Source organism: Polypterus senegalus, chromosome 16 (genome assembly GCF_016835505.1).
Source record: "Polypterus senegalus isolate Bchr_013 chromosome 16, ASM1683550v1, whole genome shotgun sequence".
Lineage (NCBI taxonomy): Eukaryota > Metazoa > Chordata > Cladistia > Polypteriformes > Polypteridae > Polypterus > Polypterus senegalus.
The window spans coordinates 81,474,747-81,492,321 of NC_053169.1; the positions used below are offsets into that span (position 1 = coordinate 81,474,747).

The 17,575-nt window shown below is 36.3% G+C and overlaps 1 protein-coding gene across 2 annotated transcripts in view; it reads right to left on the reverse strand.

Moving 5' to 3' along the window:
• btbd3b (BTB (POZ) domain containing 3b) overlaps positions 1 to 17,575 on the reverse strand; it is a 55,262-nt gene that overhangs the window by 26,486 nt on the left and 11,201 nt on the right. The window contains exons 2-4 of one of the 2 annotated variants that reach the window (XM_039738021.1): positions 8,713 to 8,962; positions 7,192 to 7,282; positions 3,601 to 3,719 (exon numbers count right to left, since the gene is read on the reverse strand). In XM_039738021.1, the coding sequence (XP_039593955.1) occupies positions 3,601 to 3,719; positions 7,192 to 7,282; positions 8,713 to 8,849 (347 nt within the window). In that variant the 5' untranslated portion in view covers positions 8,850 to 8,962. Of the gene's footprint in view, positions 1 to 3,600; positions 3,720 to 7,191; positions 7,283 to 8,712; positions 9,403 to 17,575 lie in introns of those variants that run through there. The other variant, XM_039738020.1, reaches the window with a different exon arrangement.

Sequence of the window (17,575 nt, forward strand, 5' to 3'; positions counted from 1 at the left end):
AGGTTAGAAAAATCTGCCACAGGAGCTTCCATCAAACATAAAATTTATGGCTTGGAATACATATGCAACAGTCATGATGTATTTACTATTGACTTAGTAATCCGTTTTCTCTTTTAAAAAAAAAAAGTTGAATATAAACTGTCTGCCATTTTCAGCACAGGAATAATTAGCAGCGTTTTGAAACACTTCTTTTTAAGAGGTAAAAAACATGCACATTATAATCATTGTATTTTGATGCACTGAATTTTGTATTTGTTACTATTATGCTACTGGGCTTAGATGCATGTTTCATTATGATTGTTGTATTCTCATATTAAATACAGGATATGGACAAGATGGGCAAGTAGAGGCATCAGACTGCAATGAAACACACACACAAGACATTTTCTCAATGAGCACAAAAGCAGAGCTAAAACTACACTTGAAAAACTGGAGTAAAGGAGGTGTGATAGCAGGTCATAGAAATCATTTCTATATGCTGGATCTTGCCCAAAGTGCAATTCACAACACAAGAAGCTTAATGTGTGAAATAATGGATAACTATTCACACAACACTAAAAGAAAAATAAATAAATAATGCAATGAGATAGGAATTTCTACAACTACATTACCAACACCCTATTCATTGCATATTTAAGAACTGAAAATATGAATTACAAACTTGAGAGTTTGGGATTTTGGATGTACAAGTCTAAGAAAATTTTACCATTTGTCAAAATCAGTCCCATTTGTAAACCCTTATTCTGCTTACTGAAACCGGATTATTGGTTTCTGAGAAACATGTTTAAGGGACATACATTTACCTGTGAGTAACCTAGTTATTTGGCCATGTAACACCTTAACCAGGTTACGGTTAAGAATTTAGTTGCCTGCGCATGCCCAATTGCACTCTGTCAACCTGCGCACGTGCTAGCTTCACACATGCTTTTAACAGCCACTAATAGAACCATTGACAGAACAAATGTTCAGTTAATCTCATTATTTCTCCTTCAGGTTGATATAATCAATTTAAATATTTGCTAATATGCTAAGCACAACCGAACAACGTTAGAGGAAGTGTTGCAGGTAAATTGTTAAAAGTAACGTGCGTTGAATAGTCCGATTACCGTTTAAAGTAACAGGCAGGCTAATGCAATAAATACTTATTATACTGAAGTAAAAATACCTGTGTTATTGTTATTGCAGCAGCACTAGGTATAAGGCAAGAAGCAAATGTATTGTTACACCTCTCTTTTGCTGGGCTCATGCAAACAGCCAAGCAGAATAGAGTGGGTGAAGTACAGTTCGGTAACAGAAACATGTTAAGTTTAGTTTTCATTGAGCTATTTGCTACAGATATGTTAAAAAAGTGTGATCAGGTGCAGTGATGTAGAGCCATTTTTTCATACTGCCAATCATCCCATGCTCAGGTCAAGGATGTAAAATGGGGATGGATTTTATTTACTATATATATCACATGAAGAAATAAATGAATTTATAAAACAGAGGAAAATTACGACAGGCTTCATACTCGTTTTTGGATTCATGGTGCACATTTTAATGATGTCAGGGGAATCTGGGAAAGGAAGAAATCCAGATGCATACTTGTACATGTAAACACAGATTAAAAAAAAGAAAAAGAAATCCCAAGATTCTGCTTTAACTGGATTACTCACATTATTCCATTTTTGAGTGCATGTAAACACACTGAATGATGACAAGTGTGTAGGTAATGTAGGATCACTATAATGTACACTTTATATGCTTAGTAATTTTAAAAGATTAAAATATACAAGTGGGCAGCACAGCAGCATAGCAGTAGTGCTGTTGCCTCACAGTAAGAGTTCCAGGGTGAGCGTCCCAGGACCTCCATGGCAAGGGTTTACAGGTTCTCCCCATGTCTGCATGGGTTTCCTTGAGGTGCTCTGGTTTCCTATCACTGTCCAAAGACATGCAAAGGACAAGAAGGTCACCCATATAGTGAACACTAGAATCCTTGAAGCCTACAAAAAAAAAACAAAAACCTTGTAATCCCGGGCCACCTTAAATTCCTTCGTACCTCTCCCATTAGTGTTTTTTGTTTTGTAAATGTGTCAATCAACACAAGCAGCCTGCTATCCCATATCCCCCCAGCACCACAGTCAACTCAGGGTGTGAGGTACCTGGAAGTGTATAGGGTAAATAATACATCATTACATTACATCTATACTTTACATGGATATAAACTTGAAAACAGATAAAGATGATGTGAACCATGGCTAGAGGACACCATGGAAATTTATGTGCTGCTGATAACACTATAAAGTAGAAACTTCAATATAACAGTAAATGTACAGTATATTGTACCATACTATTAAAAAGTATATATATATATATATATATATATATATATATATATATATATATATATATATGGAAACCATGCTTTCCTCTGTCACACTTCTGGTAAGTGGAGTGCAAACTTTATTATACAAGTCCCATGTGAACTTGTGTTAGTATTTTAGTTTTGCGTGTTAAGACTTTTAAATATGTTCACCACACAAAATTACAAAACATGAATCCATCCAATTAAACACTGGCTGCATGTCGTTCTCAGTAATGTACCATTCTTCACCAGCAAAGAGTCTGTATGCTTTAATAGGCACTTACATTTTGCTGATGGAAAGGATATGGTGGGCAGGAAGTATGAATGCCGATACAACTGATGAAACACCACCATTAGGTTGTGTCCTTTGTAAAATACTGTGTATCTGTTCAATAAGCAGTAAGTGCACACTGAAAGGTTATTTGGAATCAGGCATAAGGAAACAATAAGTGTGTCCCAAAAATCACACATACAATACATAAATATAGATTTTCTGCTGCAGTAAATGTATTTAAAAATTACTACTACAGACCGACAAAGTTAAATTACCTAAGATTCAAAATACTCTCTTCAGGAACTTCAAGGTTAATTTAGAGAAGTACGACCCGCACTCATAGTAACAGCAAAGACATTAGTGCTAAAACTGTTATTGATTAAAGAATGTCTAAAATTGGCAGCATAAAGTCTATAAAATTAAAAAAGCACCTAACACATTTTATGTTAATGATTGAACTTGTGCAGGCATTAATCATCCATTTCACAACAGAGATATAAATAAGACCATTAATGCTTGATTTTAATGTTAAATGACTCACTGCTGTACACAGCACTTGCATTTTTCTCCCATAAATTTAAACTATACATAAACTAATTTTCACAATACAGTATAGAACACAGCACTTCCGTCTGCTGCTGGTTTACGTATTTTTATTTGTTCACAGTGATGGATATATGCAATTTAAAAACAAGTATAGTCAAATCAGAAGAAAGAATGACAGTAAAAGTACATATTTGCCAAATTACATTAATAATGAAGTCTACAAAGCTTTCGTTTTTATCTCTTGATGAATCAGTAACATCTAAATATGAAATTAAACAAATGCATCACTAATTCATATTTTATTAAGCCTTGTGCAAATCCAGATATAATGTCAAAGGCTTGGCACATTTTTCATATCATAACAGTACTACAAAATGTGTATTTAGACCAATGAGAAGTAATTGAGAAATGGATTTTAAATGAATAAAAAACTTACTTAAGCATTGCAAGAAAAGCAGCTGGTTCAACGTCTGGGATTCGAATTTCATCCTGGTCTTCTGCAAGCTCTCCATAGAACATAGCATGAAATACTGAGCTCCCAACTGCCAACACATACTGCAATACACAACATACACAATTTCCAAAAGTAAAGTAAAAGAAAATAGGATGCAGAATGAGACTAGGTGCCCTCTATACAGGTGTGGCAGAGCAGCTTTTTTTTTTTTAATAACACATGCCTCAGATGTGCATCAGTAATAATAATAATAATACATTTTATTTATAGGGCACTTTACATTTGAAGTAAATCTGAAAGTGTTACATAAAAAGTTTAAACAAAGGCAAAACAAGATACTGCAATAATGTTAACATTTAAAATAGCTAAGAGGAGACAGACGTACACCACTCAGACTAACCAGCAGTATTCCAAATACATTATAACACACTTAACATACAGTAATAACCAGTTATATTTTATTTCTATAACATTTTTTTGGACATTTAGTTTTTTTTCTACTAGAGACACTAGAAAAGTATTTAAAGATCAATATGAACAGCGTGTAGAGAAGGACATGTGGGATTTGAGACTTCTTGCTTGTTGATTATGCTCTTGGCCTCACCATTCTTTCAAATGGTACAACAGTAGAGTTTATTGATCAAATGTCCTCTGAGAGTCAAGGGGTTCACCATCATTTGGGACTTGAAACCTCAACAGACAGAATATATATATAGATTTACAGAAGGATAAGCAGCTTTATTTCATCCAGTACAACATGGCACAGATGGATGTGTTTCACAATAGTATTCATTTCTTAAATGTGATATAATGCAGTGAGTGAAGGTATTCATTGTTATATATGTTGCAGTTGCAATGCACTAACCCTTCACATTTTTAAAAATAACCTTTTCACAAAAAACAATAAAAAAAAAGTCAAAACATATGAATAAAGAATATAAACTGTGGGGTAGTCATGACCGGCCACTTTAAATCTTTATATTTTGACTGTTCAACCACTGCAATATCGAAGAAAAAATCAAAACAATGAGGTGTGAGAGAGAAAAAGAGACAAGCTGCCTGTAAAACATATTGTAGAATTTTAGGAAAAATATTAGATATGCACACACTTACTACACTGTGGTTTAACATTGCCGAGAGCTAAAATAGGAAATAGTGACTGTCAGAAATCGGCAATTTACACCCATGAGAGGGTGTGTGTATATGTGCCTTTAGAGGATTTATCATCTCTTTAAGGTCTAATGTCTGCAATGCATCTGTTACTGCAAATACAAGTTTGAAATGCCTTTCTCCCTGACTAGTATGATGTGTCTTAATGGATGAAACTCACACTACACCCCTAAGGAGGACATTTACTTTTTAGTCTCGTAAGGAAGCATTTGAAGTAATGAAAAACAAACCAAAGCTTTACAAATGAGGGGCAATTTCAGCTTGTGTACTTTGTAACTACTCTAGTTGTCCTAGATTTAATTCAGTTAATTTTTAAAGGTTGTTAAGTTATCTCCCTAAATTACATCACTTGGTATTTTGTTTTGGTTTAATACGATTCACGTTTATCTAGTACTTAGATACCAAGACTATTAAGCATAAACCTTAAGCTAAGGAAAAAAAAATTGTCCTTCATTTTTAAAATACAGCAAATTTGTTTTCACGCTGAAGATTAAACTTGTCAAAATAAAACATGTACAGATAATTTTAACAAGAGCTACAAATAAATTACTTTACAGCAAATATTGTTAAAAATAAAAATTACTATAACTTCCTGTTTAAATATTATTAAAGTATCATGTATTTTGTGAAATATCTTCACAAGAGAGGTGTAAAATATTGTTGATCACAATATAAGTTACCCTATCACCTGTTTTAATTTAGGTAAGCTATAATTTATCATAAACTTGGGTCATGGGATGATACATGGGTTAAAAGTTGGGAGGATAGATACAGTAGATACCTGAAACACAGTAGTAATCCATTCTTCCATCAGGTTGTGCATCTCTCAGCTGCACATTTATGTTGTTCTCTTCATATATACTACAGTATGTACAATTTAAATTGCAAATATAATGGTAATCAACCACAAGTCTGTGCTGTCACACTGATCTAAACCTCATAGACTTTAGCCACTGCAGACCTGCATAAGCACATCTTTCATCAGATCTGGGCGGCACAGGTCTCTCATGAGAGAAGTACTGAAGTCTGCTGGCAACCAGCCCATAACTCCCAAGATACCCCCACACGTCACAAAAACAGCATACTATCTGCCTCAATAATATTTACTACTGTTGATATCAACTGTTACAACGTTGTCTTATATGGTAAATGGGGAAGGCAGCTCAGTGTGCAGATATCTATTTTTTTCACCAAAAGGTCATGTCATTTTGTTCCAAACCAGCCCATTTCTTTAATCCCTGAAAGTCCACAGACAATTCATGGAGACAAAATGTAATTTGTATTATTTCCCAGTTTAACAGACTGCTCAATAAAACGGGTAAGAGTACGGTATAATTTTAATACGTGCTATATACATTTTTAAATCAGTTATAATTGCCTGTTAAAATTACTAATTGACTAAAACTTCTTAAATGAAGTGTTCATTTTGCTACACTTGCAAGATCTTGTTCTGAATCTACTTATTACTTTCAGGGTAAGTGGAAATGTAATGCAGGGACGCACAAATGCAATGTATATATTCTGTGTAAAGGATGGTATTATGCCAAGAAAAGTAAATCAGCATGATCCAAGACCACTATAATGTTTCTATATTGTACTGAAAGATTTGACCAGCAGTACAGTCTATATGCAGAATGCTATCAGAAGATATAGTGCTGGTCTGTAATATATGCAGCAGAAAAGGTCATGTACTCTCTCTTGGAATGCTATTACTGGTGCAAAAACAGAGCAGCCACTCAGGCCCTTGCATAAGGCTTTGTGTTGCCAATTCTGAAAAAAAAAGAACTGCAATAGACTCTGTGCACCTGCTGTGGGAATGTAAAAGCTCTACCTTATTACAGCCTTCAAGGCATTTCAGACAAACGGAGAAATCTAGGCTTCAATGTATCACAATATCATCTGTCATCAAATCTATTATAGAAACCATAGGTACTTTCATATGAAATGAAATAGAACATTGTTTGATGCACCACAATATTACAGCTCCAAAAATCACTCAAATAAAAATGGCAGTGCATGTATTTACAACATTCCCTTCTAAATGCTATTACGCAAAACTAAACAAGGTACACCCAACGTATATTTTGGTGGAGAGCACAAGATTAGTTTTAAAATGGGTTTCACCTTAAAACAATCATTTACCTAAAGTATTTTGAAAAAAGAAAGATGCATGAATAAATTAAACACTCATTATTAACTAAAAAGAGAATCCCCTATAAACATCTAGTAGGGGCTACACATCAAAGTTATCTGATAAACAACAATGAAGTACTATTTCACAAAAGTTTAAGAATTTTGTGACATTGGAATGAAGGATCAAGTGTTGATGGTTCAAAGCAACAATATATACGTAGACAAACTGCTACATTCTCATGCCCCTACCATTTCACCTGCAGTACTTACTTTGTGTCCTGGCACCCGCTGTGTTGCACCAGCAGGACCCACCACAAAATGAACGTCTGCCATCAATTCATTGTTAAACATCACAGAGTTTCTGGAAATAAAGTCAAGCAAATGCAGCATCAATACAGTGGCACAATATAGTCAATATGTGCCTTAACTACATATAATTTCAAATTTGTTTTTAGCATTGTTTTTAAAATCACAAAAATGAAGGGGAATGACAGACTTAAAAAGAAGAATTTTGCCCGTTAGTCTGTGCACTCCATGAAGCAGCATTTAAAGAAAACCCATGGAGTTTCTTTAATACCAATGGAAAGCAAAGACAAACAAAAAAATGCATTTTATAGCCATTCACTCATTTTCCAGACTTATTTGTCAAAAGCAGAATCACAGGAAACTACAGAAGTTTTTTTTTTTTTTTTCGGAGTGTTGGGGAGTATCAGACACACAGAAGAATTCATACCAAAACAGCACAACAGATCATTATGAGGGTACATTAACTCACACCAACTAAGGGACACCAATGAACCTAATATGGAAAAACCATGGCCATTGTAAGAACATATAAACTTCACAAATCACACTTGCGTAGAATTTGATAACCAATGATAGAAAGGAGCAGATTCCTTACTTAGATGAAAAAGTAATACTTATAGAACAAAAGAACAAGAGAGAATACACCAACAGCACTCTTTCTCCCTTTACACTAGAAATAACAGTCCAAATGTATTTTCATTTCAGGAACCAATCCTATGCACCCAATTCGATAAAAGTAATGCTAAGTCTTGCACATTACTAAATAAAACACCTTTCTTAAAATGTATAAAGCTTGTTGTCAAATTGAAAAATTAAGTGGGAACAATGAACAAAAGTGGTATAATGTTGCAATTCAAACTGGAAATGCCTCCGTAGAGTAGCAGACTACTGCATCACTGACAAGGCTGCATTCTCACTATACAAATTAAATGAGAGTACAAGTTATTCTTCCACCTGACATCACATCCTTAGCCCTCACACAATTCTGTTAATCACCGCCTGTAACCGCATTAACTCTATTCTGATAAAGTAATATCAGTTGCATAACATGAGAAAGAAGGATGAAAATGTCCTTTCTAGATCTGTTAGTTAGCACTGTGATCTAGGAGACACACACAATGTTTTAACATAAAATTACAACATTGAAAAAGCACATGATGTTACTGTATTTATCCTTGCAAACAGGTTTTCAAACTCCATTTCTCAACACATGTCAAAAAAAACTATGCACATTTTGATAAAATTCCTGCAATATGCAGATGTACGAGATGATTAATGTTACCATACCACACTTCAAAATCGATTAGGAGAAGAAAAGACATTTGCAAGGAAGCATCTACAGCTGTATATACAGAACTACTTTTTCAATTAGGAAGACATAAATACCAATACTCACAATAATGACACTTTATAAACTCATGCAAGCATGTGGGAATGAAAAAAATACATTTGAAAGCTCAGAAGGATTTGTTATTGGCCACTTACCTTTCTCTGATGGTGGGATAAAGTCCCTGCCAGTTAGTCGATTGAATAGTATTGTTGTTGTTCAGATTCTGCTGCTGGTATTGCTGGACAGAGGTAGCATTAACAGTTTTTTTAGTGGGAAAAATATCAGCAGCCATCTTCTTCTTCTTCTTAGTTTTCAAGGTGATTATTTCATAACAGACAGGAGGAAGTTTCGAGTTTGTAGGGCTCCCCTTTTTAGGACCTTTCTTGGATCTTATCTTCACAGACTCTGGAAGCATCAAGAAGAAAGTCAGACATTTCATGTTCTTTCCTTTAGCATCTACCATGAGTGTGTTTGTCTGCTCCGCTTGGCAGTTGGAAGTCCAAAGGCCAACCACTCCACAATCCCAAGTGAACAAGAAATAAAGCAGCTAAAGATGAAAAAGCATTAAGTTTTCTTGCTCCTTCCAATCAGGCTAAATTGACCTTTTTTCTTAGGCAGGTAGAGCAAAGTAATAAAGCAAGTGCCTCTTAGGTTTGATCTATTGCTTGACAGATTGTAGCACTCTCCATCATTGAAAGTTAACAGGTCGATTGCTTATTACAGTGCCTGGGTGCAGACACCCTACAGAGCTACTTGCTATATATAGAGATTTTGCTAGAGATCCCAGCTTCTCTCTGCTGACTTGTTTTGCTGACTAGCAGACTTGAATGGGAGTGCAGAAATTGTAACCCTGCAGATGGAGTCAGGCAGCCAGACTGTAAGCCAATAGCTTTATCCAGCGTGCATGATTGGACCCAGATGCACAGTGGCACCTACTCCAATATGCAAACCTCTCCAATTAAAGAGGCAGCAACATACTCTGCAATCTCAGTTGCTCAACTAACAACCTGCCTTTATATAGAGAAAACAAATACATTAAAGAGCAGTAAAATGTAAAATTATAGCTCTCAAATGGGAAAAAATGCACATGTATATATTTTTGGTTAAAATTACATCTTTGAATCCACCTGATCAACATTGTTGGATGTGTCTCTTTTTGGTTTTAACCAGAAACACGGAGCTGTGTTGGGGGAAGGGGGGTATTGAAAATAAATTCCCACCAGTCGGAGGTAAACAAATGATCTGACAGTGGGCTCTCCTGTGCACAGCAGCTGCAATGATACTGCATAACCAGTCAGCATGATTATAAGACAAATCCAGTCGTTGTACAGGTCTATAATGTACAGCTCATAGACACGCACAAAGCTCTAAAGGTTTTCTTAGAAAAATAAAGCTCAAGATAAAAATCTGCCCTCACACATACATACATATAAATGCATTATGCATTTGCTAGTTCCTTGTCATTTCAGCAGTCACTCTGGGGAAAGGAACACACTAGTACTGCAAACATGAAGCCAGCTATATGTACAAGCTGTTCAGAAGAGAAAACTAGACCTAAATTAGAAGTCCTTGACAGCTTTTATGACACCTTAAACCTAGACAAACCAAAATCTACTGATTAGAAATGTAACAAAATAAATAAATCAAGATGTCAACTACATGCACAACAACACACCTGGGAAAACACACTGAAAAAACCCCACAGGGCTCACTGTGCACAAAACGCACTCCAACAGCAAGGCAGCTTGAATCACACTCTCAGATCAACAAGGCCTTGCAAGGACAAGGTTACTTAGTGTTGAAGCCAGGCTCCTGTGGCCTGGCGCCTAAAAGCACAAATTTTTTTTTAACCCACCCCCAGAAATGTCCTCAATGACATCAACATTTATTGTATAATAGATGGATGTCTGTAGCTAGCTGGATAATCAAGGCATAGATAGAATCCACTTGTTTCTTTATAGAAGGCAACACATTTTGTCATGAATCAAGAGAAAAAAAATGTAAAAAAGATCAATCAGAATAATTTTATATAGCATCTTACGTTACAAGCACTTTCATCAAGTGTTTTCCAGAGCAAATTACAAGTAAAATTCTGTTACAACGAAGTGGCAGGGAGCTAAAAAATATTTTGTTGTAAATGAAGATTTCGTACAAATGAGATTCTGTATTTGTTGCTATAGTGCTTTCTTTAACTTGCGTTCAGGCGTTTGCAATCATTTCAATGGCTTCTTTCGCGTTACTTTTCTTCTCCTTCTGTCTACAAGTTATGCTGACGAGAATTTTCCTCAGAATTTCCTTGTGATAACACACTTTCAGGGTGTGAACGATGCCCAAATCCAAAGGCTGAAGCTCCGTCATGCAGTTGGGTGGGAGGAATTCAACGCAAACATTATCTAAATGTTGAAGCATGCTGTGGACAGCACAGTTATCAATCAGAAGCAGAATCTTCCTTTTCTTCTTCATATTGCTAGTTTTCTGACACCCCCAGCACTCCCCCACCACCCAATGGGATGACATACCAAAGTGTGACCCAAAGCGTGATTGCCGTGTCTGTGGAAGATTGTTTGTCCGCTGCTGAGGCAGGGCAACCACATGCTCACATCGCTGCAGCGGAACGCCGCAGAAGCAAGTTCACTCTCCTACATACAGACACATTAATCAGGCAGGGCTGTGGCTAGTTTAGTGGCCACGTAATCCTGTTCTCTGCCATTACAATGTTCTTTGCATCACCCATCGAGATCTTTTGGAGTTGCTTCGGTGACGAGCCACAGCAGCTCTGTGAGCCTGCTGTTGCAATAGCAAAAGGTAAACAGTTTTCCACAGACATGGCGACCGCATTTTGGGGAGCTCTTCGGCGTGTCGTCCCGTTGGGGGAGGTCCAAAAGAGTTTAGAAACCTCACAGCAGTGACTTTGCTTTTTTCTAGAATGAGTGGCGCACTAACAGGAATGTTTCTTGAACGAGCATCACTGAACCACATAAATTGCCTTTTCAACGTCTTCAAATGCAGCAGCTCGCATACGTTTGCGCTGAGGCCCAAAGTTTGCAACCTGAGATTTTTCTTGTTTTTTTTTTTTTTTTTGTCTTTTAAGAAAGTTGACGGTGTCAATGTCGAAATTCCGAATTCACTGGCAATGTCTTTTTTTATTTTTTACCAGAAACGGGCGTTGCAAAAATTTCAAGTTTTTTTTTTTCTAAACTGTAAATTGTTCTTTTTTCATGTCTGCCATTTCTATACGAGTATGACAATGAGTTAAATTCCAATGGATGGTTTTCAAATGTTGACGAGTAGTAAGCAAAAGGTACCACAGAAAACAAACACAGCAAAAAGACAGTACAAGGAAAGTTCAAAGAAAGAAAACATTTACAATGTTTCTGTTTGGGGATCATTGTGAACAACTGAGCTGCGACCACATAACTAACTGCTCTGTGGATGATTCATTCAGGCATTTCAAGGTCTTTTGGGCACTTCGTTGTAATGAAAGTATCCGATGAATGTATTTTGTAGTAACGAGATTTCTATTGACTCTGTCATAGAGGGAAACAGTCAAGACCATAAAAATACTTTGTTGTAATGAAAATCTTGTTGTAAAGATATTCGTAGTAACAGAATTTTACCTGTATTACAAATAAACAGAGTGAGGAAAGTTGCACAGTGACTAACCCTGCTGACGCACAGCTCCAACAGAGTGGGTTTAAGTACCCTGCCTTAGCTTTGTATGGAATTTACACGTTTTCCCTTTGTGTATGTAATTTGCTTTTGCCAGGTATTCCGACTATTGTCTCACATTCCACACAGAAACACAATTGGTAGCTTCAACTAGGATAGTTATCAGATTGGTGAAAATAGCACTCTACTGTAATTTTTTTGAACATACTGTATAAGAAAGGCACTCTGAAATATCTTTAAGATGGTTTCCTTACATTCATCAGTTTTACACTCTTTTACAGTGATGCTGACATTTTCATAGCTAATTCCTCTCCTTAGCAAGCAGTAATTCATATATTATATCTTACAATTCACTTCATGCAAAACAGGGACTAAATGACAAAGACATCCAGATTAAGAAGGATTAGCAATGAATGTGTGGGTGTGTACACTCTGCAGTGGGGCGGTGTCCTATCCAGGAATTGTTCCGACGTGCACCAGATACTTGCTGGATCTGATTTCCTCACAACTATGGTCCAGAGAAGCAGACACACAAGATAGATGGATGAACATACCTTTGAAAAGGCTGTCAACCTTTAATATTCAGACAAAAATTGACAGTAATTCTCTACATTTGTCTCATTAAACAAATGTATGAAACGAGTGTGACATGTTTTATATGGTAAAGAATACAATGCAGAGGCAAAAATGACAGTACACCCAGCAATTGTTATTCTGATATGTCACAATGCCTACAGCAAAACACTACGATTACAAAAATTAGTGAACACCAAGTACAGCAATCTCAAAATTCAACAAAACAGGCCCCATTTCATTTTCTAATAATCATCAGGCTGATTAAATCGTTGGTTTGTGAAGACAAAATTCTATTGCGTTTTAAAACAAAAAAGGTGTACTTTTTACTATTTTAACAACTGTTATGTCCCTAAGTTGTTAAGTTAAGGAATTCAAGACCCTGAACAACCTAATTTTAAACCTTTTAAAACACTACAATCACAAAATTATTTTCTGCATGTACTTTCATATTGTACTGTATGTTTGCAAAGCATCTAGAGAAGTAAAACTGTGCCTTCAATGTCTGAACCTGCAAAGAATTCACAGTTGGATATTTTTCTCCAAATTTTAGACATGGGATCTTACTGTAAAAGGGTTAATAAGGTGTCACAACTGAAACAAGCCATACTGGATAGGTAGGTTGAGAAAATAAATTAATTGATGTCTCGACTTTCAAGTAGTCATACAAAATATAAACTTAATTACTTTATAAGAAAGAAAAGGATTCTAATTGACAAAATGGTTTATAGTGAACTATCTATGAGGAATGCTTTGATGTTTCCATGGGCCATAGGTTGAGAATATAAACATTAAACCATTTGCAACATCATATAAATAAACATAAGCTCAATGAAATTGTCTTGAAACATGACTACTGTATTTGCTAAGTTTTATGGTCACAAACTAGGCCCTTGGAACCAAGCTTTTCATTAATTTGCCACATTTATAAACAGGCTTTACTGCACTTTAATTAGAGCTGCCATCAGCATCATAAATTTAAGATTTTTATTTTTATAATGCGTTTAACCCAGATAGCACTTTCCATAGGCAACTGTGCAATAATTAATCTACTACCCAGATGAGAACCTATTAGAAGTTTCATATTATTCAACACAGGCAAGCACAGCTCTGGTTCTTAACACTAGAGTTACCAGAGCCTACGAAAAAATTTGTAAATCCGTCCCACCTTAAATCGCTTCTTAAAATTGTTCACAGCTCTCCACCAGCGTCTTTTGTCATCTAAATGTGCTAATAAAAATCGGCTATTCCATTCCCCCACCGACTTAGAATGTGAACAAACTTCTACCAGCTCATGCCTTGATTGAATTTCTGGGAGTGAAGTGGAGTTTTAGAGTGGAAATAATAGATCCTTTTTTGGAACATACGCATTTCATGTCTGTTCCATTTCTACAATAATCTGTGTAAACACATTGTTAAAACAGAAACTTTTTCATATTCTAGTAGTAGATGACAAAATGTAGGCATAAACTATACTGTATAATGTATGAAGCCTGAAGTATCAAACAAATACTTTCACAAAAAGGTACAAATCTAACACAACAATTGCGCTTTTATTCAAAAATATAACTGCAGAAACAAAATGTGTCAATGTCGCATGTTAAGGCAGCTTTTTGTTTCTGCACTTTTTTCTTTAATTAAATCTCTTCTAAAGCAAGATGGGCTGTCACTATGCCACAATGGAATATCAGTAAAACATTACCAAGTTATTCTATTAGATTTTTTTTATATCAGCCTCTCTCATAAAAATACTACTTCATATATCTATGCAAGCATAGTTGTTTAAATAAAATGGCATGGATATCAGGAGAGAAATGAAGAAACATTTCCACTGACATAAAATACCTCTAAATCTACAAAACCTAAATATGCTAAACTGAAACACACACACACAAAAAAAGAATGCCCGTCTGTCTGACTTCAAGCCAAGCATTCTCATAGAGCTGATGCATCTTGCCAGCATCCTCCAAAACTGCAAATGCACATTCTTCATGCTCCCTCCAACAATTCATTCGACCATTCAACCAGCCTGGAGTATAAGCTTGGAAGAAGGAATCAGCTCTAAAGGTAAATGGGATCACACTTCATTTCTTGTTACCACTATGCCAACCTTGCTGTTCCAGACATCAATTTCCAGATATGGCTCCTTCATACTACTATTTATTAGACAGTAGGTCCTTCATTACCCATGTCATTTATGATTTAGGGATGCTCTGGCTTTTCAGTACTGTTGATTACAAATTTCCAGCATTCAGATCTATTAATCAGTTTTACATAGTGTCTTATCAAGAACTAGCAAAATACCTGCGCTTCGCAGCAGAGAAGTAGTGTGTTAAAGAAGTTATGAAAAAGAAAAGTAAACATTTTAATAATAACGTAACATGATTGTCAATGTAATTGTTTTGTGACTGTTAGGAGTGTTGCTGTCATCAAGGATTTGATTATCATTATTTCTTTGAATCAGGTTCGTATTTGGAGGATGGAATGTAACTTGAACACAACAAATGTTTGTCAACCGTTGTAAAGATAACAGGTTTCATTCATCGAAGTGTTCACTACCCAAATCGGTAATCTTGAATCTAAGATGTTTAACAGGCATTCCTGGTATTAAGTTGTGGATTTCCCTGCGAATATTTAGCGGCAGCGTGTCTATAAACTTAATTTAAACTTAAGCTTTACACCTTGCTTTCCTATTGATATGTCTGCAAAGGCTTGTTCAGCTTGAGGGTTGTTCCTTTCTTACTGCATCAATAAACAGCTCGTCTTCCTCTTTATATGAGACATCACACACTGCATGCACGGGTTTACCTTTCCCAGACCTGCAAACTTTAGCGAAGTAGTGCAATTTACCACATTTTTTACACTGTCTTCCTTTAGCTTCATATTCTATTGCTGCCGTCTCAATTGTGTAATGCATGTTTTGTTAAGCGCTCTTTGGAGCTCTTGCTTGTTGTCTGCGTACTGTGTTCACAGTCAGTTCACGTGAGCCACTCAGAGTACATGCATCGAAGGTTCTCAGCTGTGCTTGTGCTATCTTGTGCGATCTTGCGATGTCCACGGCTTCATTTAATGTTAGCTCAGACCCGGCACTTAAAAGTTTCTCTTGCACTTTTGCTGAGTTTGTGCCAAACAGTATTCTATCCCTGACCATCTCATCTTTGTGTGCATAAGCACAGTCCTTCACCAGCAATTTTAACTCCATTACAAAGTGATCGAAAGTGTCATTTATTCCCTGCGTCCTCTCATTAAACTTGAATCTCGCGAATATCGTATTCGTTGTAGGCATGACAAACGCCAGCGACAGCGTGTCTATGAACTTAATTTAAACTTAAGCTTTACACCTTGCTTTCCTATTGATATGTCTACAAAGTCTTGTTCAGCTTCAGAGGGTTGTTCCTTTCTTACTGCATCAATAAACAGCTTGTCTTCCTCTTTATCTGAGACATCACACACTGCATGCACGGGTTTACCTTTCCCAGTCTTGCAAACTTTAGCGAAGTGGTTCAATTTACCACATTTTTTACACTTTCTTCCTTTAGCGGGATATGGACTTTTTCCACTGTGTGCTTTGTTTCCTCAGTACCTGGTGAGATGTCCAAGATGTTTAACAGGCATTCCCGGTATTAACTTTTTGATTTGCCTGCGAATATTTAGAGGCAGCGTGTCTATTGGATTGCAGCTGACAGACGGCCTTATATGGGCAGGCACTCAATTACGTGGGAGGCGTGGGTGTGGGTGACGCCATATAGGCAGGCAGCCAACTACGTGGGAGGTGTGGTGATGGGGGACGCAACTCCGCCTCACACGGCGACCGAGCTGCAGGCTATGGCAGTATATATGTATGCAAGTAGGATTCAGTTATGACCATTACGCGTAGAATTTCAAAATAAACCCTGCTTAAATTTTGTAAGTAAGCTGTAAAGAATGAGCCTGCCAAATTTCAGCCTTCTACCTACACGGGAATTTGGAGAACTAGTGATGAGTGAATCAGTCAGTGAGGGCTTTGCCTTTTATTAGTATAGATACCATGCTAAACCACAATAAAACTATGAAAGAACTTATCAGTGATGCCCCATACTGAATGGTTAAGTGGTCTGTCAGTAAACAATTTAACACTAGAATTACCAGAGCCTACGAGAAAGCTTGTAAATCCAGCCCACCTTAAATCCATTCTCACCTCTCCGTCAGTATCTTTTGTCCTATAAATGTGCCGATAAGCAGCAAGCAGCCTGGTATCCCATTCCCCCGCCTACCGCTGCAGTTCATTTCGCAAAGAAGTTTCTCAGTGCTCAGTGTTTATCTTCGAGTGAAGTGCTGAAAGCTTTATAGGGTAAAACAGTACATCATTTGGAATACATACATTTCATGTGTGTTCCGTGTCAACATAGTTAACACAGAAATATTTTTCATGTTTTAGTAATAATTGAAAAAATGTAGACATGAAATGTATAAGGTGTGAAGCCTGAAATACAAATATGAAATAAACACTTTCACAAAAGGTACAAGTAAAAAAAACAAGTGCACTTTTATTCAATAATTTAACCGAAGAAAAAAGAAAGCAGGTTGCGGTAGGCAGTTGATGCGACAGCTTGTGTGGTGCAATGCTAAGAACTGCTGCCTTCCAATCAAGAGGTCGCGGTTTTGATATCAGCTGCTTCCCAAATTTACCATTTTCAGTAGTGAGCTGTTCTTATTGTTAATATCATACAATAAAAGCTTACATTTGTTTTGCGTCTGTAAATTTATAGTTCAAGTTAGCAGGTTTTTTTTTTTTTC